The sequence below is a fragment of the Rhinolophus sinicus genome, linkage group LG14 (assembly GCF_036562045.2).
Source record: "Rhinolophus sinicus isolate RSC01 linkage group LG14, ASM3656204v1, whole genome shotgun sequence".
Lineage (NCBI taxonomy): Eukaryota > Metazoa > Chordata > Mammalia > Chiroptera > Rhinolophidae > Rhinolophus > Rhinolophus sinicus.
The window spans coordinates 19,189,938-19,215,107 of NC_133763.1; the positions used below are offsets into that span (position 1 = coordinate 19,189,938).

The 25,170-nt window shown below is 37.7% G+C and overlaps 1 protein-coding gene across 3 annotated transcripts in view; it reads left to right on the top strand.

Annotated features, from left to right (window-relative positions):
- The window catches only part of TOX (thymocyte selection associated high mobility group box), a 290,964-nt gene extending 272,017 nt beyond the window's left edge, over positions 1-18,947 (top strand). For all 3 annotated transcript variants that reach the window (XM_074318657.1, XM_019756956.2, XM_074318658.1), the window contains 3 exons: positions 9,451-9,837; positions 16,323-16,474; positions 16,837-18,947. In XM_074318657.1, the coding sequence (XP_074174758.1) occupies positions 9,451-9,837; positions 16,323-16,474; positions 16,837-16,873 (576 nt within the window). In that variant the 3' untranslated portion in view covers positions 16,874-18,947. The remainder of the gene's footprint in view (positions 1-9,450; positions 9,838-16,322; positions 16,475-16,836) is intronic.
- Positions 18,948-25,170: the final 6,223 nt, after the last annotated feature.

Below are 25,170 nucleotides of genomic sequence, written 5' to 3' on the forward strand. Positions count from 1 at the left end.
ATTATCAACATTTCACTACAGAGGAAATGTATCACATAGGTTACCAGTGCCCCGGGCCGAAGCTGACCTGTGCCACTCTCAGTCCCTCTGCTGGGATGCACCTGCCACTCAGGGACTGTAGAGTGTGCGAGCCCCGCTTCTTTAAAACAACCTCTGCCCCACAAGTCATGGCAGAGCATTGACACTCTCTTCTAAGGTCGCTTAGAAGGTCAATGAAATACTCTCTTGGCCAAAGCACCATGTCCATTTCCCTAAGTTCTTGCTGGCAACATTGATTTACTCCTCCAACGTGACATATTTTGGTACTTATTTTCTATCTATGCAAAGGCATTCGTTTCACAAAATAAGGCTGTGCATTCCTAGGCCAATAGCTCTGCCCTCGCTAATCTACAGACACGTCGAGTCTGCTGCTTCTCGCTGCTTCTACTCCAGGCCGTACTTTGCATCCTGCTCAGGGCTGTAGGACACCTGTTGCGTGTCGGGCACAGGGCTAGGTGCTGAGAGCAGAACAGATGAATACAGCAGATCAAAGGAAAATGTTTCATGACACTTGAAAGGTCTGCAACTATAGTCTAAAATTAGCTGCTTCTTACGGAACATAATCAAAAATAGAAACAGCCAGTGAACACGGGCTCCACCTATGAAACTAAGTCGCAGGATTAACAATGTTCCTCTCCTTTCAGTATTTTATATTATGTTTTAGTTTAAATTGACTATATTCCAGCTAATCCAGCAAATTCATTAACATGACTACAAGCCTGAATAAAATAGAAATCTACCACAAATTAAAAAGCTCACTTGTGGCAAATGAATATTCTAACCATCATACTTCAAAGTGACAATACAGACACATTCTTAGCAGGACCCTAAATTTTTACCAATAAGAACACAAATACAAATAGTATCTTGGTATGGAGTAGTTCCCACATGTCACACAACAGTGCTAGGCATTATACATATATTCCTACTCAGCATCCTACAAAGTAAGATTTAGCTCCATTTTCTAGACAGTCTCTAGACAGAGAGAGTAAATGACTTGTCCGCAGTCAGGAGAGACTGGCAGTGGCAGTGAGGACCCAGACTCCTCATTGTCTTGTTCCAGAGCTTATAGGTTGGTTTTTTCTATCCTGAGTGGTTGTCAAATATTTACATCTTTAGAACTACAACCTCTTATTCTCCCCAATAAAATTCTATGCCAGCTCTTACACATTAGACAGCTAAAAGTAAAGCTGCCCTGGCTTAAATGAGACTGGTGGTAGAAGGCTGCCCACTCTCACCTTCCCAGCCCCCCACCACCAGAGGCCGGTGAGAGACCATCAGAGGAATCCAGGGCCTACAGAATGTTTAGAAAGCAGGGCTCTGTACCATGTGCTTCCAGCTGCGCAGGTGCTTCACTTGGTCACATGGAGCCAGTGACAGACCCAGCCAGTGTTAGACCTGCTCCATGACAGACCCACCCAGCCACCTGCCACCCTCTGCTACGCAAACACATGGGAATTGAAGGATGCATGAAAGGGAGCACAGAGTGCTGCAAACACAACACTGGTCAGATCCTGGAATAATTTATTTAGTTGTGGGCTCTATGAGTATGATTCAAAGAGGGAAGTTGGAGAGATTTCAGAGGGAAAAGTCATGAAAGCAACTGAAATTATGATGAGTGAAATAAGTCAGACAGAGAAAAACAAATACCATATGATCTCACTTATACATGGAATCTAAAGAACAAAATATACGAACAAACAAAACAGAGACAAACTCATAGATACAGAGAACATTTTGATGGTTGCCAGATGGAAGGAGGTTGGGGGAATAGGTGAAAAAGCTGAAGAGATTAAGAAGTATGAATTTGGGGCCGGCCCGGTGGCTCAGGCAGTTGGAGGCTCCATGCTCCTAACTCCGAAGGCTGCCGGTTGGATTCCCACATGGGCCAGTGGGCTCTCAACCACAGGGTTGCCGGTTCAACTCCTCGAGTCCCGCAAGGGATGGTGGGCTGTGCCCCCTGCAACTAGCAACAGTAACTGGACCTGGAGCTGAGCTGTGCCCTCCACAATTAAAACTGAAAGGACAACAACTTGACTTGGGAAAAAAAAAATCCTGGAAGTACACACTGTTCCCCAATAAAGTCCTGTTCCCCTTCCCCAATAAAATAAAAACAACAACAACAACAAAAAACTACTAGTCACTTTAAAAGAAAAACACATGGTGCATTTAAATAAAAAAAAAGAAGTATGAATTTCCAGTTATAAAGTAGTCATGGAGATGTAAAGTACAGCATAGGGAATATAGTCAATAATATGGTAATAACTATGTATGGTGTCAGATGGGTACTAGAGTTACCAGGGTGATCACTTTGTAGTTATATAAATGTCTAATCATTACACTATATACCTGAAAATAATATTTTATGTCAACTGTAATTAAAAATTAAAAAAAGAATTTAAACAAGTGACTGAAAGATGAAGGGTAGAGGGTAGTAGCTGAGAGGAGAGAATTTGAAATTACTAAGCCTGAAAAACACAGACTTAGGCACGCTCGAGCCTATGATGATGGGTGTAGACGTGGGACCGTGATTACTTGTGCTCCTTTTCTCTGACTTTAGACCAAAAAAGAGATGCCATTTCAAACTAGAGAAATTTAATCTGAACAGTGGGCATTACTAAACTCTTGAATTGTTTGGGTAAACAATTTCTTTCCATAGAGAATTTTAAAAGCGGGTAGCAAAAGTTTATAAATAAGGTCTGGAGAAGATTGCTAGGGTGTCTCCAACCTCTGTGCTTCCATAGGGACATGTCACGAGACCTCTAAAGTACCCCCAGTATCCACCGAGAGAGTCTCAGAGGGCGGCAAAGTCTACAGGCACTGGGGGCAAGTGGGTCTGGGTTCAAATTCCAGGTTTCCCACTTACTGGCTGCGTGTCTTCGTGCAAGTTAGTCAACTGTTTTCAGTCTCAATTTATTCATGTGTTAAACAGAGAAGATAATAGGACCTACTTCGTTGGGTTTCCATGAGCATAAAATAAGAAACTCTTTATAAGCTGCATGATTGGGTATCCTGAACACAGGAAGCACTTCATAAATACCAGCTATTTATTATTATAATTAATTTATGTTTAATATTATTGGTAGTTGTGCAAAGAACTAGGAAAAGTTTGTGCATGATTGAAAAATTTAATTTGTCTGCAAGGGTGCTTTGATACAAAGAAATTTTTAAAGTGACATTCAAGTGAGAAAAATTTGCTTCAGGATACATTCTTTCATAAGAAATGATCTAGATATTTTTAAAAATCATCTACACGGGTTTCTTAATTGAAATGGTCTTTATGAGTCTTCAGTCAGAAGAGACTAAGAATAGTCTGAGGGCCCAGAATATATGCTATTATGAAGGGTAGGGCTTCCTGGCTGGAACAATTTTACATGCTATTTAAGACCACTTTGGGTTGGGCTATTAGGTAAAGCTTAAGGTTATATAGTTTTTCCATAGACTCAGGAATTCCTAGACATGGGTCTCAATTATTATGTTGAGAACAATGTATAACTTTAAAGCAATTGGAACTAGTTTCATTTTACCACATAGACCAGAATTTATATTCCCAAAATGAGTGTTGCATTCAAAGTAGTCACCTTGGGAAGCTACAAACTTATTTTATTATTGCTCCCAGATTCAAAAGATTCTTGAAACTCCTCTTTTAGAATTGTAGTCAGGAAAAGTTTATGAGCCACTTTAGAAAATCAATCTTGTTACATTGTTTTCACACCTCATTCTTCTCCCCAAACATCACCCAGATATAACCCAAGACTTGGCTTCAAGTGACTATTAGCTGTTTCCAAAAATCAAAATCACCATCAAAAGACAAAGGGTTGTCTGAGGATATATAAAACAGTGTCCCACAGGCTCTGAAGAGAATTCCAGTAGGGAACGTTCCAACTATTCCAAGTAAAAGCAGCATTCTTGAGAGAAGTGTACAGCTTCCCAGAAGTACCAGCCTAGAGGGAGACAACCTGTGGGTGAATCTGTTCTGGTATGTTAAACAACGCTAATCAGATTCATGACTTAAAGGTCACACATCAGATATGAGATTTTGTTTCTACCTTGAGCTAACGTGCCAAAATTTACAGAGGACAATGGAAGCTGTGCTTTTAATGTGCAGTATAGGGCAATATTGAATTAAATTGGAAAAGTTCTCTGTTGCCATGACCAATAGTAAAGAATCACAATGCTCAGTTCAATTAATGTACAGTAAATTCAAAACAAAAGAAATGATTTCTTCTTACAGGATGGAGTACTTTTAGAATTCATGCCATGGAAGGCTATTGAGACAAATACTGAGTCTGAATTTGAAAATGGGATGGACCATTTTATGACTGTTAACATAAAATTTGCAGCTCTATAAGCCCAGATTGTGATTTAAAGATAATAAAATCTCATGCTTCAGGGTGTAAGTTAATCACCTGCAAAGACCAGAAAGGATTTTCCTTTCAGAAGTAAACGCACAATTGAGTCGGAGCATAAATTTTGTTTAATTTCCAATGCATCGAGTATTGGTCAGTGCTGAAAACAAGAGTCAAATTAGATGGGCGATTAATCTGATTTGGTTCAGTAACCCCTATATTGTTGCTTCCACTGAATTTTATGTCTTGTGTTTATACTTTGCTATTTCAAATAACAATTGCTTTGTGAATCTTTCATTTTTATAGCACTTATCATCCCAGAATGGGGGCATTTATACACTCTGCAATACTACCTTCATTATACAAAGTAAATGGGATCGAAACTATCTTGGATAATCGACAACTTAGTTAATAAGAAGTATCTTACGGTTTATACAGTTGTAACCCTTGTGGAAGAGTCTACTGAGAAGACCCAAAAGTCTCTCTTACCACATACACACACCCATTTTCTTATAGAAAACATCTTTCGGAATCAGGGGTCTGAAATCAAACAGGAAGTAGAACTTATTCAGAAACCAATAGTAAGAACACATTTCTCACATGATTCCAGGGTTGATTTTCAGTGGTGTGTATTCAGTGCTAAGTCATATTTGTCAGGTGACCAACACAAAGCACACACTACTAAAGAGAAGTGGTCGATGTGTTTAAAAATAGACACAAATTTATTTAGGATGTATGAGAAAATAATTCTAATTTATGGATGGAAGGTATAGAAATCTTCGTATACAACAGTTGTTTGCAAAATTGTAGCCTTGCTTTCATAGTTTAATTGGACAAAAATGACAGTAAATTAAATTTATGATTTATTCATATTCCCATTCAATCAGATTTTGAATTCATGGCACTTTGCTATGGAAAATGAACTTATTCTTCCTAGCCTCCAAAATGATAAAATAGCTCTATAATTAATAGACGGCCTGTTGTCTTCGTCTGATTCAGAATTAATCAGAAATGGAGGTAGAAGCAGGATTTTTTCCCTGTGTAAATGAGTGGACCTTTACATAAGGATACAAATTCTCAAAATATGGGTAGCACATAGGAATCTTCCCTGTACCCACCCAAGATCCAGGAAGGAAGGAAGGGCTCAGTACCAAATCAAAGGATAGAGCTGATGGTTATAATTTCTCATCACTTCTGGAAGGGTGTGGCTCATGCTGAGAGCAGAGCAGAGAGCGGAGAAGATCAGTCTCACATTCTGTGGGTTTTCAGAGACTTCAGATCTTTCTTCACCCCCTGGGAAGAGGAATGGTATGTTTTGTCAGGAGTCCCAGCACAGGCAACTGTGGCTGCATGGAGTATTATTGTTCAGGAACAGTCACTCAGCCATTCAGCAAACATGTTTTTGTTCTCTATGTACTTGGCGCCGTGCCAGATGCAGGGAACAGAGATTCAAGTCACTGTCACAATAAAAGATTATTTATTTGATGATGCAGGACATGACTGTGAAGAGAGAATACAGGGAGAGAATCTCTCTTGCAGTACCTGCCATGGACATTCACATGGCTAGACATGTTATTTATCTTGTCATATTCAACATTTTGGAAAGTAAAGAAGAAACCAGTAACGTCCCAAAATTCTATGTCCCTCAATGTTAAAAATTATGTCTCAAGTGTTGTCTAAATCATTATTTTTAGAAATCTATTCAATTCATTTACCTATAGTCCTTCTAGAGACTAAAAGTTTCTGCTATTTCAAAGTAGGTTTAGCATTCCTGACCATTACGTGCTTTAGTCTGGAGATAATAAATAACAAATAAATGGCTGAATAGATAAAATGTTTTGAGGTTAATTAGCAGGAGAAAAGAGAGTTTTTACAAGGTTGACACTAAAGTATCTCAAATTAGGTTGTAATCTCTTTCCATGTATCTATAAGTCTATATTTCTATCTCTACATCTGTCTATATAATGGACCACAGGGTGTTGTTTAAAAAGTGGAATTCAGGAGAATTTGGTTCATTATTTATTTTAAATTCATCATTGAGGAAAACATATCCGTACCTTAGCCTTTCTATGCTGTAACTGGGAAGCTACCAACTTCCTAATTCCTTCAGGAAATTGTGTCACCATCCTGCGCCTGAAATATGGAATTCACTATGTGGATAGTATTCCAGAAAACATGAAACAATGGATTATTTTAATATTACACCTTGATGTATGTAATTGAAATATGTATTTTGAAACAAAAATTAGTTTATTTCAGGAAAGAAATATGACTATTTAAGTAGAAATGTATGTTCTATTTGCCATTTTAAATGTGTATGTGTGCATGTGTGTGTGATTTATTAATTCTTCTGCACCAGTGTTTTCCATCGAAGACTGTTGCCCTGAACTGGTTCATTGAGAAAAAGATCTTTGTGGTTCTCACTTGTAGATTCATAATACACATTAGCACACTGAAGATTCTGGGAACTCCTGCTGCTAAGGCACCCTCGTAATGTTATGTGGCCCAGTGCTGTTTCTACACATATTTTATCATGGAACCTGGGTGGTTGTTTTTTTTAAGGCATTTATTTTTCCACAAACTCCATTTAATATAAACAATTTTGAAACTGTGTATGTCAGGGGGCGAAGCAGGTGTTGTACCTGGAACTTCCTGCCAGGACTGGCTCCCGACCCATGTCGCCAGCCCTGCTGCTTGCTAAGCATCTGTACTCACTAGGATTAGTCCTTTCTATTCTAGGTGTAGCATAAGTGTACTTCTTTAAGTTTGTTTAATTTAAATAGATATATTTATTTAATTACATTGTTGTAATTCCTGGGATGATTATATGATCATGTATGAACATGTCATATGTACCTCTGTGCAGTTGTTTACATACACACAGGTGCATATACAAGTTCAGGCTACATATCTACTGCTCTCTATCATATCACTGGATAATGAGGCAATTATTGACTACAGAAATTAAAAAATGAAAACATTTTATAATTACATGTATTTCATAGTTTTAATAGTATGGGAAATGTGAGTGATTTTTCTTCTATGTGGATTAAAAACAGCTATAAAGCAAAAACTAAAGCTGTACTAACATATATTAGATTTTATAGCTATCTGGTCATTGTGTAATTGTTTCTTTCCTGTATGACAGTAACACAATCTGTGACTAAATATGAATTTCGCCCTTCTGCAGTAGACTAAAAGGGAATGCAAACACAGTGAAAAAACACTTTCCCAGATGACTTAAACACACAGACACACAATAAACACATAATCTTCTTGGCATATATGGAATGACTTGAGGCATATCACTACAGAACATGTTATTCTGCTGTAGAACTAGTCACTGTTTACACAGACTGAATTAACCTGTTTGACCTTTTCCTTGAATTGTTCGCTATCCTGCACACCAACAATAAGAATTTTTAAATAGAAGGAAAAAAAATTGGGCTTAATTTTTTTCAATTGAAAGCAGCTTTTGAGTACTACATTTAATGAAGCTCTTTTGGTCTAAAGCCTCCTCTTAAAAATTTTTGTGAACAATTTTTCACATTTTTAATGATAATACAGACGACAGAGTCAGAATGTCCATTCCTCTTTTGGATGGCTATATCAGCACTGACACAGAGAAAAATTAGGTTGAGAGGATTCCTTGGAGGGGCCTGAATTCTTTGGGTACGCCTGACTATATACTCTGCGTGGGGTACTCAGTCTCATAGTAACCCAGATTTCCATGGTTTGACATAGTTTTACAGATCGCAGTTCCGTCCTATCTATAGAGAACATGGGATAGTGTCCATGTAACCAGCTTACCCTCCTCGAATCAACACATACCTCCAGCATCATTCCTATTGTGGTTTTCATTTAATTTTCCTACATTGTTGGGAAAAAATGAGTTGCATGGCTAGCAATGTTGTAGGCTGACTTGTGACATGATGTTCCTACGTTGAGTTTCATGTCGTCATGTGTGATGAACCAGTTTTCCTGACGTGCCTGTCAGTTGCTGACAGAGAAGGAGGAACTCAGGAAGACCTTGCAGTGCTGAGAGGAACAGGAAACTCATTCTGACTTATAAACTGAATAAGCATGACATCGAGGTCACAGAATAAGGGCATATATGCATCCTCAGGACCTTGTTTTGACAAAGTGACTTTTTTCTCCAGAGGGACATTTTAGCATTTTCTTTCTCTAGCTGGTTTCACTTTTCACCATTTGTTTTATCAGCCTCTTCCTCTCAAGAAAAGTAGGAGGTAGGTTCATGCCCCAAAAGAAATGTGTCAGGGTTAATTCTTCATTCTTTTCAGCTTTCACTGATGTGCCTCGTTTGTAAGTCAATTAAAAGATTATTAGGAAATGGCCACATGAAGGTATGAAAAAATTAGGGCAAAATTATATTCATTTATGATGGAATTTAAAATTTCTGAGAGAGATTATTTTTATCCAGTTCATTATGGCGGACAATTCATCACCAACTTTTTTAAAAATCAAGATGAGTTCAATGGTTACTTTGAAGATATAGTAATATGGTTTTATATGACTTCAGAAAGGTATTTTAGAACTCTTTGCTTCCATATCCATTTCCATCAACCAGCTTTGATTTCTTTGTGCAAATATCTAGGCCAAAGCTCTTTGAGAAGACAAAAAGGAAAAATATTTAAAAATTAAAAAAAAGACTAAACATATAATCAATAGAACTCCAACACTGAATTACTTTCAAAGTGAGCTACACATGTATTTCCTGTTAGGGCAGCGGTGGCATCCATCCCACCTGGATCTTTTCTTCTTTATTTGGATGATGAGAAAAGTCGCCAAGTTATTTAGGCAAAGAAAAAAAATGTCATCATAGATTGTTTTAGATTCCCTAAAAGAGATAGAGTAAGCTCAGTCTTGCATCAGTCACCTTACAAATAATAGTGGCAGAGTTCTTAGATAAGAGAGCAGAAAATAGGAATGGGTGTTGATTCACAAGGAAGTTCATGAGTAAACTCACCGAGCATCTTGCTAATAGAAGGCAATACTACGTGTGTCAGTCTCTTAACTCTGCTCTTGTTTGTTTCCTCAACAGAGCTACAGTGAACCTGTTGATGTTAAAACATCTCAGCCTCCTCAGCTGATCACTTCAAAGCCGTCAGTGTTCCATGGGCCCAGCCAGGCCCACTCAGCTCTGTACCTAAGTTCCCACTATCACCAACAACCAGGAATGAATCCTCACCTAACTGCCATGCACCCCAGTCTCCCCAGGAGCATAGCCCCCAAGCCGAATAACCAAATGCCAGTGACTGTCTCTATAGCAAACATGGCCGTGTCCCCCCCTCCTCCCCTCCAGATCAGTCCACCTCTTCACCAGCATCTCAACATGCAGCAACACCAGCCACTCACCATGCAGCAGCCCCTTGGGAACCAGCTCCCCATGCAGGTCCAGTCTGCCTTACACTCACCCACCATGCAACAGGTATGTGCTCGCGTTCTGGACTCCTCTTCAGAAGTGCTGGTGGTCTGTTCATCCAGCAAAGGAGTGGGAGATGTACTTTCTGCTCTTCTATTTAAATGGAGGGTATATTAAAGATACTCAACAAGTATCTGCTCTCTGAAAAATATAATTTACAAGTGGAGAGTTTGAGAAGCATTATATGATCACAGCAATTGATAGCTGCTGCTTTCATAACCGTTGGTTTCCTTCCCATGATATCGCTTTTGCTTCACCTTTCTAATCACCCTTGATTTCTACTTGCATAAAAAGTACATTTGTTATTTTGAGATGCCAACTGCTACTGAAGATCTCTTTGGGATTGCAAACTCTGTATAATTTTTTTTTTAAATATTGTTCAGATAGGAGAAAGTCCTCATCGGTGTGCCTGTTGAGTGCAAGAATTGCTGCAAAATGAAATCAGCTCACTGTTTCTGGTTAGAAGTATCAATGGATACAACCTTAAAAGTCCTAAGAAATGAAAAATTTAACCAGAGTTTTATTTTTAAATGGGTACCTAGCTTCTGCGTAGATTAGAAAACACAGAGGTTTGGAAGGCTCCCCTGACTACTCCTCAAGTATTGAAACCATTTGTGTGCAATCTCAGCTTAACTTTTCTTTGAAATCAAGATTTCCTTTTAGATTTTAGTTTTATTTTAAAATTTGAAAATGAGAAGCAAATGGTATAAACGAAATGCAAAACAAAAATCCTTAAAAACTTGTTTTAAAAAATAGATTAAGATAAAACCTACAAATAATATCAAATTTATTTTTCACTGTTATATTCCAACTACTCTGCTGTTTCCAGAGCTATAATTAAATATGCAAACATAGCCTTCCTATAGAATTGATTTCTAGGCCCTTGTGGAATTTGAGTCTATAGTTGAACTAGGGTGGGGTAGAGAGGAGGCAGAAAGAGGAATTAAATACAGGTAGTCCCAAATCTGTTTTTATTATTTAATTATAGACAGGATTTCTAGGACCTGACCATAGCAAACCTTAATGTATTTTCTTACCTTATCCTTAATTTCAGAAAATTGATAATGCAGGTGCTAGCACTATCTTTGTTTTACAAGTGAGGTAACTGGATTAGCAGAGTTGAGTAATGTGCCCATAAGGTCAGAGCTGGAATTCAAACCCAGGTCTATTCAGAAATCAGAGCCTGGATTCTTAAGTGCTAGGCCTGTGGCCTCTCACTCTTAATCATTGTTGTCGACGATTACCAATTTCACATTAAAAACCTGTGTCTCATGAGAATTTGGAGGGTCCTAAGTCCTAGTTAGTTCTAAGATTAACATGGTTATGGAGAGCATAACTGGAGTCTTCCTTGGTCCCAAAGCCAAGGATATTCATAAAGCTCTGACAACTTCCTTAGTTATGTTCAACAAACTATTGTTGACTCACTAGGGAAGAAGACTCAGGGAAAGCCACCTTCCACCCCTTGCGTCATCCGCAGCAGTTTGCAGTGACCACCAAGTGATATTCATAGGGTCCAGTTTCCACTGACACCCATCAGACATCATTCACAATAAAAGGGACAGTCGTAGGTGTTTAATGAACAATTAGTGTTTGCATGAAGAATCAATAGTTTGAGGGGTCATATGTATGGGTTAACTCCTGCCTAAGGGGGCTGCCTGGCCAAGCACCCATGTTTTGCTCACAATGCTGTAGAGCGAGGCTGTTGCTTTTTGGAGGAAAGCATATGGAAGGCACAGTCCCTTCAACAAGTTCAAGACTAGAGCTGTGTCCAAAGAAGACACCTTTTTTCTATTTTATCCACTCAGGGACAGTTCCTTTTACTATTTATACGAACACCTTAGATGAGTTGGTTGTAACCCTGAAAAGTTTTCAACATTTCAGAATTACATAAGGCCACGTGTGAAAACTCAAGAGGTCTGTCTTTCCATATAGAATCTGGACTGGATAGGAAAAAAATAGAACAGATTACATTGGACAAGTTATTCATCAATTTTTAAGTCAGTTCTATTAGTGTATCTCAAAAAGTGTTCTTACCAAGATAGTAGGGCCTGATTTCAAGTTACATTAATAATAGAAGACAAAATGGCATGGACCCAAAGTGGAGAGTAAATAACTGAAAGACCACAGCGACTAAAATCACTTTTAATCATGCCAACAAAACAATTGTTGAATGGACAAATGAACAAATTAGCGAGGTTTTCAAAATGAGTAGTAAAAGTGTTTAAATATGAGAAGAAATTAGAGGGTAGTTTGTAGAATCTCAATTCCCTAGCAGTTTGTTTGTTTTATATTTTATGCTTTATCCTTGGAAGTTTTTAAAAATTTTATTTATCCTGAAAAGATTAATAGAACCCCTAACATGTGCCAGACTTTGTCTAGGCTCTGGAAATGGAACAATAAATGAGAACAGGTAATGAGAGAGCTCATATCAGTGTTGGAGGGGTAGCGGATGGTAATAAGGTAAACAGATAAATTATTAAGTTGCCATGGAAAAAATAAGACAAGAGACAAACTGCAGGGCGCGTGAAGGGATGGCCAAGTCTTTAGCTGGAATGAGTCAGGAAGGCCCTTTCAAGGGCAGGCACAGACACCTGGAGGGTAAGACAAGTAGTCAGCCTTTAAAACTGGAAGGTGGGAAGGGTCTGTGGGGAATATCAGGAGAGCAGCAGCAAGGAAAAGAGGCTCCTGGCTGGAAGGACATGTTGAAGAGGAGTGGGACTGGCCCAGGACGTGGAAAGGAGGCCAGTGAGGAGCCTGGTGAATAAAAGGAGAGTGATGGAGGGTGAGGTCAGATTCACAGGCAGGTAACTGGAGTAAGATCCTCCAGGTAAAAGGACTGGCAGCCCCAACAAGTTGAAAATCTGAAAATGAGAATCAAAGAGTCAATCATCCCTTGATGACACTCAGCTTATTACACTCACAACAGTGTGTCAAGGCCAATATTCAAGTTATCGAAGTTGGCTTTCAGCCTGTGGTAGCAGAGATAAAATTACACCTGCCTGATTCCTCACCAAACACCTTTATCCTGAGGATGTCTGCTTCCTAGGTATAGGGGCCATGTTCACATATTCAAACACCCAAAAAAGAAAAAGAGAGAAAGAGAAAGTTAATGGCTACCATATTTTTCAAATAATGTCTCATATGTCAGTATTACTTTAGCTATTTTCTTATCCTTTTGAAAATGAATGTATCCTACAAAAATGTATAGAGCACCAAGAATAATAGTTTCATTTTTTTCTTGAATAATATTTTATATACTAAACCCATGGACACTTTTTGGTCCAGTTTTCTTCCTTTTTTTCTGTTCACTATATTGTCGAATGAGGTCAAGAGAGAAAAAAATCATTAATATCTGTCAACTTCCTTTATAACCTTAAGAAAATAATCTTTGTATGATATCACACAGACAGATTTTCAATTTCCTTGTGTAATAAACAGCTGCTTTAGGATTTGGGTGTAATTTAAAGGTTTAAAAAAATCACATTGAGATTGATGAATAAATCAGTTGTGAAGACAAAACATTGATGCCTGTTGAAAATACCTCTCCAGACAGACAGGAAATGAAATTAGTTCCCAGGAAAGTGTGGATATGAGGATCACTGTTTGGTTGTGCTACAGGCTTTTAAGGACTTGCTATGGTGGCACAACAAAACTGCTAGGGCTACAGAAATCTAATTAAAGAGCAAATGTCCCTTCTGACATCAAATTAATCTTTATCATGTTTCCTATTTTTATTTCAATCTGGCACCAGAAAAATGAAATGTTAAATTCCAGGCAGGCTACAAAACAGTTGGTGATTTTTCTCCTGAGCATTAAAATGCGAAATATTCAGTCTTGTTTAATTACACTACTAAGCAAACATTTTTAAAAAATTTATATCATCATTATTTTTTCATATTTACATCAATAACAAAAATGTGCTTAGTTCTAGGTTCACCTCAGCATCGTTTTATATAGTGTTGAGAAGATTGTTTCTTTTCTTAAAATGGAAGCAAGTGAAATAAATTTAGTTCAGGTTTTGCGTGTATTTTTCTTGGTCTTTGGTTGTTTTAATATTAGTGATCTTCTTAAATTTAGGCATTGCAGTTCTCTGAGTTTTTAATCTTTGAACTTTTTAGATAGCACATGATTTTGGTTTTATAAACTGAAGTTACCCATTTAATCTTAAACGAGTAACTTAAAAATGAATGTCCTCCTGGTATTCTCTCACATAACCTTGAGGAACCATTTTAACTGGATGGAAAAAAAAAAAAGCAGTGGTGGTTTCGGTTGTTGATTGTGTGGGGTTGGGTAGAAGTGGGCTGGGTTTTTTTAATTTATTTTTTACTTTTTCATGTTTCTATATTTTTAAGTAACTCAGGATATTTTTCAACTACTGTATTTCTAAGACTTGTTTACTTTTAGGTTACATGTTATTGATTGTGCAAAAATCCAGTATGGAGAACTTTACATGAAAAAGATAGGAAAGCCCTGGCATTTACACATTTATACTCCCTGTGCCTTTCCAACAGGAACTTCAAATAGTCTGTGTTAAACTGTATTTATTGGAAAACATGATTTATTGAGCCAGTACTATGGGCGAGGCCCTGAGACTATCCAATAAGCAAGGCAAATACTCTCTGAATCTCAAGGCCCTATGGCCAGCCCTTATGACAGGGGCTAGCACAGAAGTCAACACAAGGCTCCTCACTCTAGGAGCTTTTACCTGCTGCTGTTTGCCCAGCATCACACTAGACACCAGGGAAAGAAGTCAAGAAAACTGGACAATAAGTTCCATAAAGACAATATTATCGGGCCCTAGTGAAATGAATACATTTCATGGAAGTCAGTGGGAGGAACTCCTTGCATGACAGATAGAGGATGGCCTGGAGAAAGAAAGGAAATCGGTCTGAAAAGGACTGGAGAACCAAACATTCAGTTATACCTCCTATTTTTCACCTTCCTATCTTGGAAAATGTTTATAGCTTGAGCTGCAAGTGGTATCTACATAAACAAACTTATTTCCCATGAACCAGCTGTTAGTTTAGGAAACATGCTCTTCCTTTTAGTCTGTGTGAGGTCAAATAACCAGGCTGGCTGAATTCTCTACTTTTCAGTGATTTGTTTCTAACCATTCAAGGTTTTGTCCTTCATCCATAGCTTTGGTGGGAGTTAGTGTGAATGTTGTCCTGAAGTCTTTATCATTTGAACAGAAAATAAATGAGTATCTTCAAGACAATATTGAGACTTGAGGACATTTGATAATAGGTGTCTGAGTAAAAAGGAACACTGAATGTCCCAAGGGACATATATACATGAATAAAAATGAGTAAAAGCCTAAGGAAATATCCTTAGTTAAAAATCAATCCTCTAATCATTCTGCTGAGTTAAAAAAAAAAAAAAAAAAAGGAAGAAGAAGAAGAAAGGTAAAAACTCAACAATATTATTCTTTCAAAAGCTTCCTGCAAGCAAGTAAATGGAGAATGGTTCATTTTTAAATATCTTGATTTTTCAGTGGTTAAAAACCATGTATGCAATCTGCTACAGAAAGAGACAACCACAAGATTAATTAAGTTGCTTTTTTGGTCATTTCCAGCAAAGCTTGCTTATGCTGCTCTTGAATTCACCAGATAAGCTAAAAATAAATCACAGTATATAATGCTTTTTGTTTACCAGATACGACTATATACTTCAGAGAGTCTGTCCTTGAATTTTTAATAGCTTTGTAAGGATTAAAAGTCAACACTTCACCATACAAGTGTATTAAAAGAATCTTCCTGAAGCCTGATTATTATTTGCCAGTTAATAGATTTTTCAATTAAAAAGTATTTGCTTTACCTTATACTTTTCCTTCTCTGTGTTTTCCAATGGCAAGTTGTCTGGAATCCTTTTCCTTATATGAATCCAACAACTGTTAAAAAAAAGGTTTGGTTGAAATTTTTTAGCTGAGAAAAAAAGTACAAATAAAAGAAGAAGCAGATGGTCCCTTTGTGACTGAGTGAAGAAAAAGGGTTTTGAGAACAATATGTGAATAGGTGTAGGCTAATAAAACACTCAGCCACCTGCTGTCTAAATGCTTCAAAAAAGATTCTGTTGCATATTCTGCGGAATTAACTATTAATGTATCCCTAGGTTTGATTTAAAAGGAAAAAAAAACATAAATTTTGAGGGGTTTAGGTCCTTTTTCCTTTGTTTTGATTGAGTTGGTTTCTCTATATTTTAATTGTTTCTCAATTTATCTGCTCAAGAGTGTAACTAAAGGTTTTCTATTCTAACACATGGTTAATTTAAGTGAAGGAAAGGTAAGAAGAATGGGTTTGTAGGCACTTCTTTTCTGCCTTTGTTTTTTGTTTGTTTGTTTGTTTTCGGTTTTCTGGGTTCTTCCGATAAGCTTGCCCTTACAGAGACACAAGCAAGAAGGCAGTAGTGTGTTTGCAAACAATGGCTATTTAGGTGCTTTTCTTCTTAAAAGGGCACTTTGATCCTTATTTGTCGACTGCTTTCCTTTTCAGGGATTTACTCTTCCACCCGACTATCAGACTATAATCAACCCCACATCTACAGCTGCACAAGTGGTCACCCAAGCGATGGAGTATGTGCGTTCTGGGTGCAGAAACCCTCCCACCCAGCCCGTGGACTGGAATAGCGACTACTGCAGTACTGGGTAAGCGGCCGCTCAGCGCCACCTGGTGGTAGGCAGCTCTTACAGCATGCCTGTCGTGCCCTGGTCCCCAGTGGTTGGAAAGATCAGTCTTTTCTTCCTGCTTTCTAAAAGATGATCTGGAATGGTTCCACCTTCGTGAAAGCAGAAGACACCGCTCTAGACATTTTTAAGCAGTCTTCTAGCCGTTCCAAGAATAAATGCCTTCAGATCCCTGTTTGCTTAGATGTGGGTTAACTCATTGGGCACTTGCCCCGTGCACACCTTCATCCCTCAGCTATAACAAACAGACTTACAGGTCCCGGGGTCACCTGTAGCGCACATCTTGTAACAAGACGTTCTTTGTCTATATCCTGTCCATACAGGGGCATGCAGAGGGACAAAGCACTGTACCTGACCTGAAAATCTGAACACCTCTTCTTTCCACTGAGGAATTCAGGGAAGTCTTTTCACCATGGATGGCTTTGTACAGTCAAGGCAGTTCTCCATTTTCTTAGAAAATGCAAGTTGCTAAGCACTTAGAACCGTTTGAGCTTGTGGGTCGCCCACTCTGGAAGAAATAGTGATGCTTCTTTATTATTTTTTAAAGTTCTTTATGGACATTGTTTTCTTCTTCCCTGAAGGAAATTTGGACCATTCAGATTTTATGTTTTTCTTTTTTTCTCTCCTTTTTTTTTTGCTGTGAAGTGCTGCGCTATAGTAACTGCCTTAGCAACTGTAGATGTCTCGGATAAAAGTCCTGGATTTTCCATTGGTTTTCATAATGGGTGTTTATATGAAACTACTAAAGACTTTTTAAATGGCTTGATGTAGCAGTCATAGCAAGTTTGTAAATAGCATCTATGTTACACTCTCCTAGAGTATAAAATGTGAATGTTTTTGTAGCTAAATTGTAATTTGAAACTGGCTCATTCCAGTTTATTGATTTCACAATAGGGGTTAAATTGGCAAACATTCATATTTTTACTTCATTTTTAAAACAACTGACTAATAGTTCTATATTTTCAAAATATTTGAAAAAAAAACATATTCCCAAATGATTTTAATTTAAAAACAAATTGGCTTTGTCTCATTGATCAGACAAAAAGAAACTAGTGTTGAGGAAAGCGCAAACACATTTATTTTGTACTGCAGAAAAATTGCTTTTTTGTATCACTTTTTGTGTAATGGTTAGTAAATGTCATTTAAGTCCTTTTATGTATAAAACTGCCAAATGCTTACCTGGTATTTTATTAGATGCAGAAACAGATTGGAAACAGCTAAATTATAACCTTTACATACGGCTCTGTATTATTGTTTCTTCATACTGTGTCTGTATTTAATCTTTTTTTATGAAACCAGTTGCGCCTATTTATGAAATAATAAATATAGGTGTTTGTAAGTAAATTTGTTAGTATTTGAAAGAGGTTTCTTTGATGTTTTAACTTTTGCTGGCAAAAAAAAAAAATTCACGCTTGGTGTGAATACTTTATTATTTAGTTTTACAGTAACATGAATAAAGCCAAAACTACTTTTCATTTAGCAGCAAATTAAAGTAACTAATCCTTATTTCTACATTACTTTGGTTGATGCACATGAAAAACTATGATATTTAAGAACTTTCTTTCTTCATAAAATATAACAAAGAATTGCCCTAAACGTCACACAAGCTCCAAAACTAAACTGATGGGTTCTCATTCTGAAAAGGGTTGCTCCTTGGTTCTCAGCTGGTTTTAGTCAATTCTGTACACTCTCTTCCTCAAAAAAAAAGTCAAATCAACAAATATTCCTCAAGCTGAATGCTGTTCACAAAATCCAGAAAACATTTAGGAATTAAACCTGGAGTGGGAGGAAGGAAAGAGGAAGCATACTATCAAGAATATATCTAAAAATGAAAAGTGAATAACCAGACAGCAGGGAAAGCATCCAAATTTGAAAGCTGTTGACAGAAATTGAGATTCTTGCTGTCTTTTGTGCCTCCACAAGCTACTTCTCTTTCCAGAATTCCTGGGTCTTCCAGGAGAATTCTGAGGGTATTAGAGATTTGCTAGGGAACCAAAAGCATTGAGAATCTGGCTAAATGTTTGTATAGCTTTTATATCAAAAAGAGCTAACAAATGACTCCCTTACAGGGGTTGGTATTAAGAAAGATCGTCTGGTTGGAAATCAAGAGAATGGCTGATGTCTCTTTCATGGAATGTGTGAAATAAACTTAACAATTTAACTAAATACAAATATATGCATTGTATAATCCACTCAGAATTAAAAAGACAAAAGGTATGCTTGCTTTGGAATGATTTTAGGCATTGTACAACCTTGAATCACTTGAGCATGTAATAACTAATAAATAATGCAGATCCAATGTGATCATTAAAATGACTGTAGCTGAGAGCTCTAATTTTCCTGTCTTGAAACTGTATAAGAACTCATGTGATTAAGTTCACAGTTTATTGTTTGTCTGTTTAGTATTTCAGAAATATACCAGCACTACTAATTACCTAATGTCTTTTATTTATTATATTATGATAAAATAGAATTTTCACTTGCATTAAGTCTAAACTGAGAAGATAATTACCGGGATGAGAACAGCCAACTTTGACTTTGACAGGCAGTTTGTACAGGAAAGTACAATGTTGTTTACAGCTTCTCTAGAGCAGGTGTGCAACCAGGGTAGAGAGAGTGTTGAAACTCGATACCAAAAACAATACAAAACAAATGTAAATAAAAGAAAATACATCATAAATAAAAATTTGTGCCATGCGTGACCGTATTCTATTTGGATATCCACCAGTGTCTAAAGGACAGACTCAGTCAGATGAGAAATCCCAAATAAATTTGATGGCAGAAGTGATCAGGTACAGTAGGGATTAATGGCTGCCATGGCCACAGATGTTCTTTGCTGAAACACCAAGAATGCCCACTCATCAACCTGATCTACTTCTAGTACAGTGAGGTGTTGCCTGAAAAATCCTCCATCTTTAAAAGGGAAGCCAGAATCCGGCCTGGGCACAGTGGAGCGTAGCTTGTAATTCAAAGGAATAGTGATGGTATACTCTGCAATAGCCCTCCATGGGATTCATGCACCTCAAATTAAATCATTCAGCAATAATATTGAACATAAAATATCTTTACCAGCTCACCAAAATCAAAACTGTAACTAATTCAAAAAGGAGAAAGAATAATATATATGACAGTGGATAGGAGAGAGTTGACTTGTGTCTCTAACATACACGAGAAGGAATAATCCAGAATCCCAATTCCCATCAAGTATAAATGAGTTCCCAATGGAAAATTAGTCAATAATGACTGCCAGTTAATCAAGTTAGTGAGCATAGCTAAGGATAAAAGCTGGTCTCTGTGACTGTTTTCACCTTGTTGCCTTAAAGGGAAAGAGCCCCATCTGAATGGGATACAAGCGATCCATCGAGAGATGTGAGTACAAAGAACAGTGTGTCCTGGCTCGGATTCATTACTAAGAAATATTTTTAATTCATTAATACAAAATTTAAAATAAGCACATTGACAGACAACTTTCTTTTTGCCTTTTGCAAGAGTTGTCCACTCGTCTGAAAGATAATTAGATTGCACCATGTGAAATTGCCAATATTTGACTTGTACGTACAAAACTGGCAGTTTCATTTGGTTCCACCTAATATGTTTGGGAATCAGAGTCGATTGGGTTTTGGCTACAACTTTAGATATAATTCCAAATGGAGTTAGAAGTTTCTTACAAAGTCCTAAGAGAAAATACTCAAGTATTAAATTATGTTTGGTTACGGGGTACCCCACTTCAGATCAGTGCCAGACAGCTACATTAAATTAAACAAACAATATTTTAAATTACCAGATTCCAGTAAATTCTGGTATACATCCCATTTCTTTGTTATAGCAAAAATTTTTACGTGGAGATTTATAATAAATATGTTATCTGCTGAGACATGAGAGTTTGTTACACACAGGTATTCTCTTAATGTTCATTTGTTGAAGGGGGATTTGATCTGAGTTTTCTCATTCTATTCATAACTCTCATTTTAAGGTGATCATAGAAACACAGAGAAATTCGTCTCTTGTTGATGATTGAACACTGAAATAGTGGCAAGGCAAGGTGTAAAATTCACATCCTAAGTTTAACCCCAAATATTAATTACACTGGGTTACCCAATAGGTGAATTCATGTGAGTCACCCAACAGTGCAAACTCTCTATTTCCCTCAAATAGAATAATTTCTTTGCCTCCAAAGCAACTTGAAATGTCATAGCACATAGTAGGTGCACAATAAATGCAATGGTATCCAGAAAGATCAATGAAACATCACAAATGATCCTCAGCAGGAATTGCGTCATGTTTCCTTGATGATTTAAAAGCTCTTTCAATATGTAAGGGAATTAAATGTTGCAGACAAGCGTTAGGAGGTGAAGAACAATGAAAATGTATCATTAAGAAATGTAAGGGTACAAAAAGGTTAAAAAAAGAATTTCAAAATGAATTGTGCCATATTTTTTTGGTCTACATAATTGAACAAGAGTTTCGAGTTACAAAAGTAAAAGAGAAAATACACACTAGTCACATCAAGAAAATAAGCGAAGGAGGGAAAAGGTGCTAGACAAGTAGGAGTGTTGAGAGCAGGAGAGAAATTTCAGAAGACAAGTTTATGGAATGTTAAATTAAGACTCTGATGAGCAGGATGCTGATTTTTAAAAATCTAATTACCAAGTGTTAGTATGACTTGTTGAAATAAATAAAAGACCATATTTCCTGGACTCTATTTAAATTACACCAGGATAAGAAGAAATGGTCCTATTTTTTAAGATTCTCAAAGGAGATTGCCCCAGGTTTGTTTGGAACCACATCCCAGCCTGGAGGAGCTTTCCCTAATAGAAAAGGTTCTAAATCCTTACACCAGATTACTGCTTGTGGGAGGAGGGTAACTTCTGACCCAACATACACACATTCCCCAGTCGCTGTGTACACAGACATTAGACTTTGCCTTCTTGTGTCTTACTTGTCATTTGTATCCAGAACCAGGTTACATTGTAGTAGGAAAGAAGGGAAGACGAAGTTCTGGTTCCAGACTAGGAGGCAACTGAGAACAACGACGTGTCATATTTCAGCCCTGGTCAGATTCGTGCCTTATTAAGGGAACCACCAGCGCTCTCATCATGTCACATTTTATTAACAGCTTGCTGGCAAAGACATTTGGAAATGAAATTTCATCCACACTGACATGAGGCCTGAAAAAAAATAATGATAATGACTGCAAAATAAAATGGAAAGACTGACAATTCTACAGGGGAAAAAAAAAAATCTAAAGAAAGACTATGAACCAAACTATAGCATTTTAAAGACTGCATCGCCCCTGTTTGACAATTGAGTGTTTACAATAAGCCTAAACATAATTGCTCTGATGGGCTGTCAGGGAAAAGATTAATTTGGCAAAGATTAGTATTGACTTGCTGTTTATTAAGGCTTTTAAACAGCTGTATCTGGCAGCATTCCTGTAAGTGCCTGTCATATCTGAAAATCAGCCTTACACCCTGGTGCTCGCCAGCTGTTACTAAACAATCTTCTACCACTTTGAATGTCTTTCTCCAGGCCAAACAGCAAGAGCAAACTATTGCCAAATGAGCCTTTTTCTCCTCCTGTCACTTTTTTTTTTTGAAGTGGGGGTGGGGAGCTTCTGAATGCTGAAATGTGAGCTCTTGGCTGATGGCTTAGCTGATAAGAAGTGCCGGAAGTCAGTAGGTGGTTTGGGTGCTAGATGAATACATTCCCCACACAGAGAGTGGTAACGCTGTTAGTCACCTCACACAGACACAAAACCACAGCTTGCAACTGTTGTAAGACAAAAGGTTTTAAAGACAGTTAGAAAGCAGCGATCAAAGGTTTAGAGCCAGCAGATTTCCAAAATAAATGTTTTGTTTCCTCAGCCTGGCACATGCCCTACCAGCCATAACGCGGGGAAAAGACCACACAGTGGGACACTGCAGAAAAGTTCAGTGTTAGCCATTAATCTTGATCACATGAACTGAGATTTCTCCCTAGAACGCTGAAAGAGAACAAGCCACTTGATAAAACATGCACCTTGTATTTTGATTCAGTGGAAACCTGTAGAATAAGACAGGTCTGGATGTTGTGAAGTCTGTAAGAGAAAAGTCAAGTTGAGTTTTGTACTGGAGTAAGACCCAGTAGTTTCAAATCTAAGTACAGATATAAAGGCAATGGAAAGAATAACATTCCAGTGCAGTTAAACATCAAGCCATAAAGGGCCCCAGGTTACAGTGAAAGTCACAAGAGTCTTTCCAATATGACTGCTTTTTCAAGGATTAATCTCAGCCTTTTCTAGTTGCATCAGGCTGGAATAAATGTCAGAGCAGATGCAAAAGGACATTGTCATCTCTTAACCCTTTCACTGTTGGCACTTTCCATTAGACTGGAGGGGGTGGGGGTGTGGAATTGGCCTAGGATCTAAGTTTTCTGGATAGACATTTAAGGCAAGTGTTTGTCAATGTTTAACCTTCAAATAACTGTTTTGAAGTCTTTGGAATTGATGCAGTCTGATGCTTGACATTTGTATTGCGATAAATCCTGCTGAATTCTAAGACCTATTCGTAGACAAATGAACCATACTGCTCAATCCTGAGAGTGTGCCACTCCTCCCTGGACATCCAAGAACTCCATCCCTAGTCCTTTCCACATACCATGATGGTGGGTGAAAGGTAGATGAGAAATAATATTAATTGAGCACCTACAATTAAAGAAATAAAGTGACTCACTATTGAGAACAGAAGGCAAGATGTGTGTTTCACAGAGTTCCATTGAACCCCCTCAGCTGGGCTTACTGCTCAGGGTTTTAATTCCTGGCACTGCTGCTGCCCAGACAAAGGAAAATCTAGAATGCAGAATGCACTTGAAAAGTAATCTGTGATGGTAAGTCACAGTGTTCTGAGTCCTAAAATATCCTAGGCTTATGGGTATTATGGTCATTTTCTGGGCAAGAGCTACTGCTGTAGGGGTCTGCCCATCCTGAGAAACTTGGCCAAGAGCTGGACTGTAAAGAAATGCACTCTCTCTGTTTGATCCGATGGTACCTTAACCTTACTCAAAAGGGCAGCTCCATCACTAGAGACAAAGAACACCTGTTGCTAATTAAATTAAATTCAGAGAATACAGCATCAACCTTTTGCTCCAAAAAAAGTAATATTATTTTTCACAGAACCAAAGAAAGGCCAGAATGGGTCAAGGGGATCACTTCAATCTATTCTTTGTAGAACAACATTTGGCAAAAGCTTGTCCTTCATAGCTTTATACAGTTTGGTTGCCTCCCATTGGCCTACAATCCTTCAATTATTCAGATGAGTAAACTGACTGTGGGAGGTGACGCAGTAAACTAATTCACAGATGAAATTTGATAAAGCCAATAAGCTAAGTGAAGGGTCCCAATGATTTGTTGAGGAATCTGCTGTGGTTACATAATAACCCATGAGAACAATGAATAAGAGGGAGCCACCCCCATGACATGTGCTCTGGGAAGTCCTTCCAGAAACTTAACATGTTGGTATAATGTTCAAACATGTAAAAATGTACCACATGAAAGTAGCTTTCCCTTTTTCTGTCCAATTTATTTCGCTTCGCATGATAATCTCAAGAACCATCGTTGTTGGCACAAATGGCAGTAGTTCATCTTTTCTCATGGCCGAGTAATATTCCATTGTATATGTGTACCCCATCCTCTTTACCCAATCATCTATCAAAGGACACTTTGGTTGTTTCCATGTCTTGGCAGTTGAGAACCATATGATTTCCACTCATAAATGGGATATAAAACTGAAAGCAACAAACGAGCAAGACAAAGAAACAAGCAAAAACTCATAGACACAGAACAACAGTTTAGTTACCAGAGGGTAATGGGGGTGGGGGAGGAGATAGTAGAGGGTAAAGGGGGTCATATACTCGTATATGATGATGGAAGGAGATTTGACTTTGGGTGGTGAACATACAATGCAATACATAAATGATGTATTATAGAATTGTACACTTGAAACCTATATAATTTTATTAACCAATGTCACCCCAATAAATTTAATCAAAAAAGAAAAAAGAAAGCTTGTATCATTAATCATTGCTAGATTTATCTTTGATCTAGTTTTATCCAGTTTCCCAAGCCTGAAGAAATCCCTTAGAATTCATCTTTCTGTAAATTGCAAACAATTCTGTGCAGTACTTTGTTTTCTGTTTTGTTTTTGGTTTTTTTTTTTATCAAGGTAGACCCACAGAAACCTAAATCTGGTCTTGGCAAGAGTTTCATACAAGAAGAAAAAAGATCGGTATATCTAAATGAAACTGCAATTTCCGGGGAATATTACAAAATATACATATCTACAAAGCCATACTAGCTGTTAAGTTGGGTCATTTTTAACACCTGGTTTCAAGATGTGGTTTCAGCAGACCAACATAACAGAAGTGACAGTCCTTTCCAATGCTAAGTCCCTTGGGGTTGTTTTAGATCTCTCTCTCTCTCTCTCTCTCTCTCTCTCTCTCTCTCTCTCTCTCTCTCTCTCTCTCTCCCCCTGGCCTTTCTCTTCTTGAATGGGAATAAATCTGCTACTTTAATCTATTGATTTCTTGAAATAATTCTGGTCTGGCATTCCCAGAACATTTCACTTTCAACATATGGACAGTTGGGGAGCCAGATTGCCTGCAGCCAGCACAGGTTGGCCTTC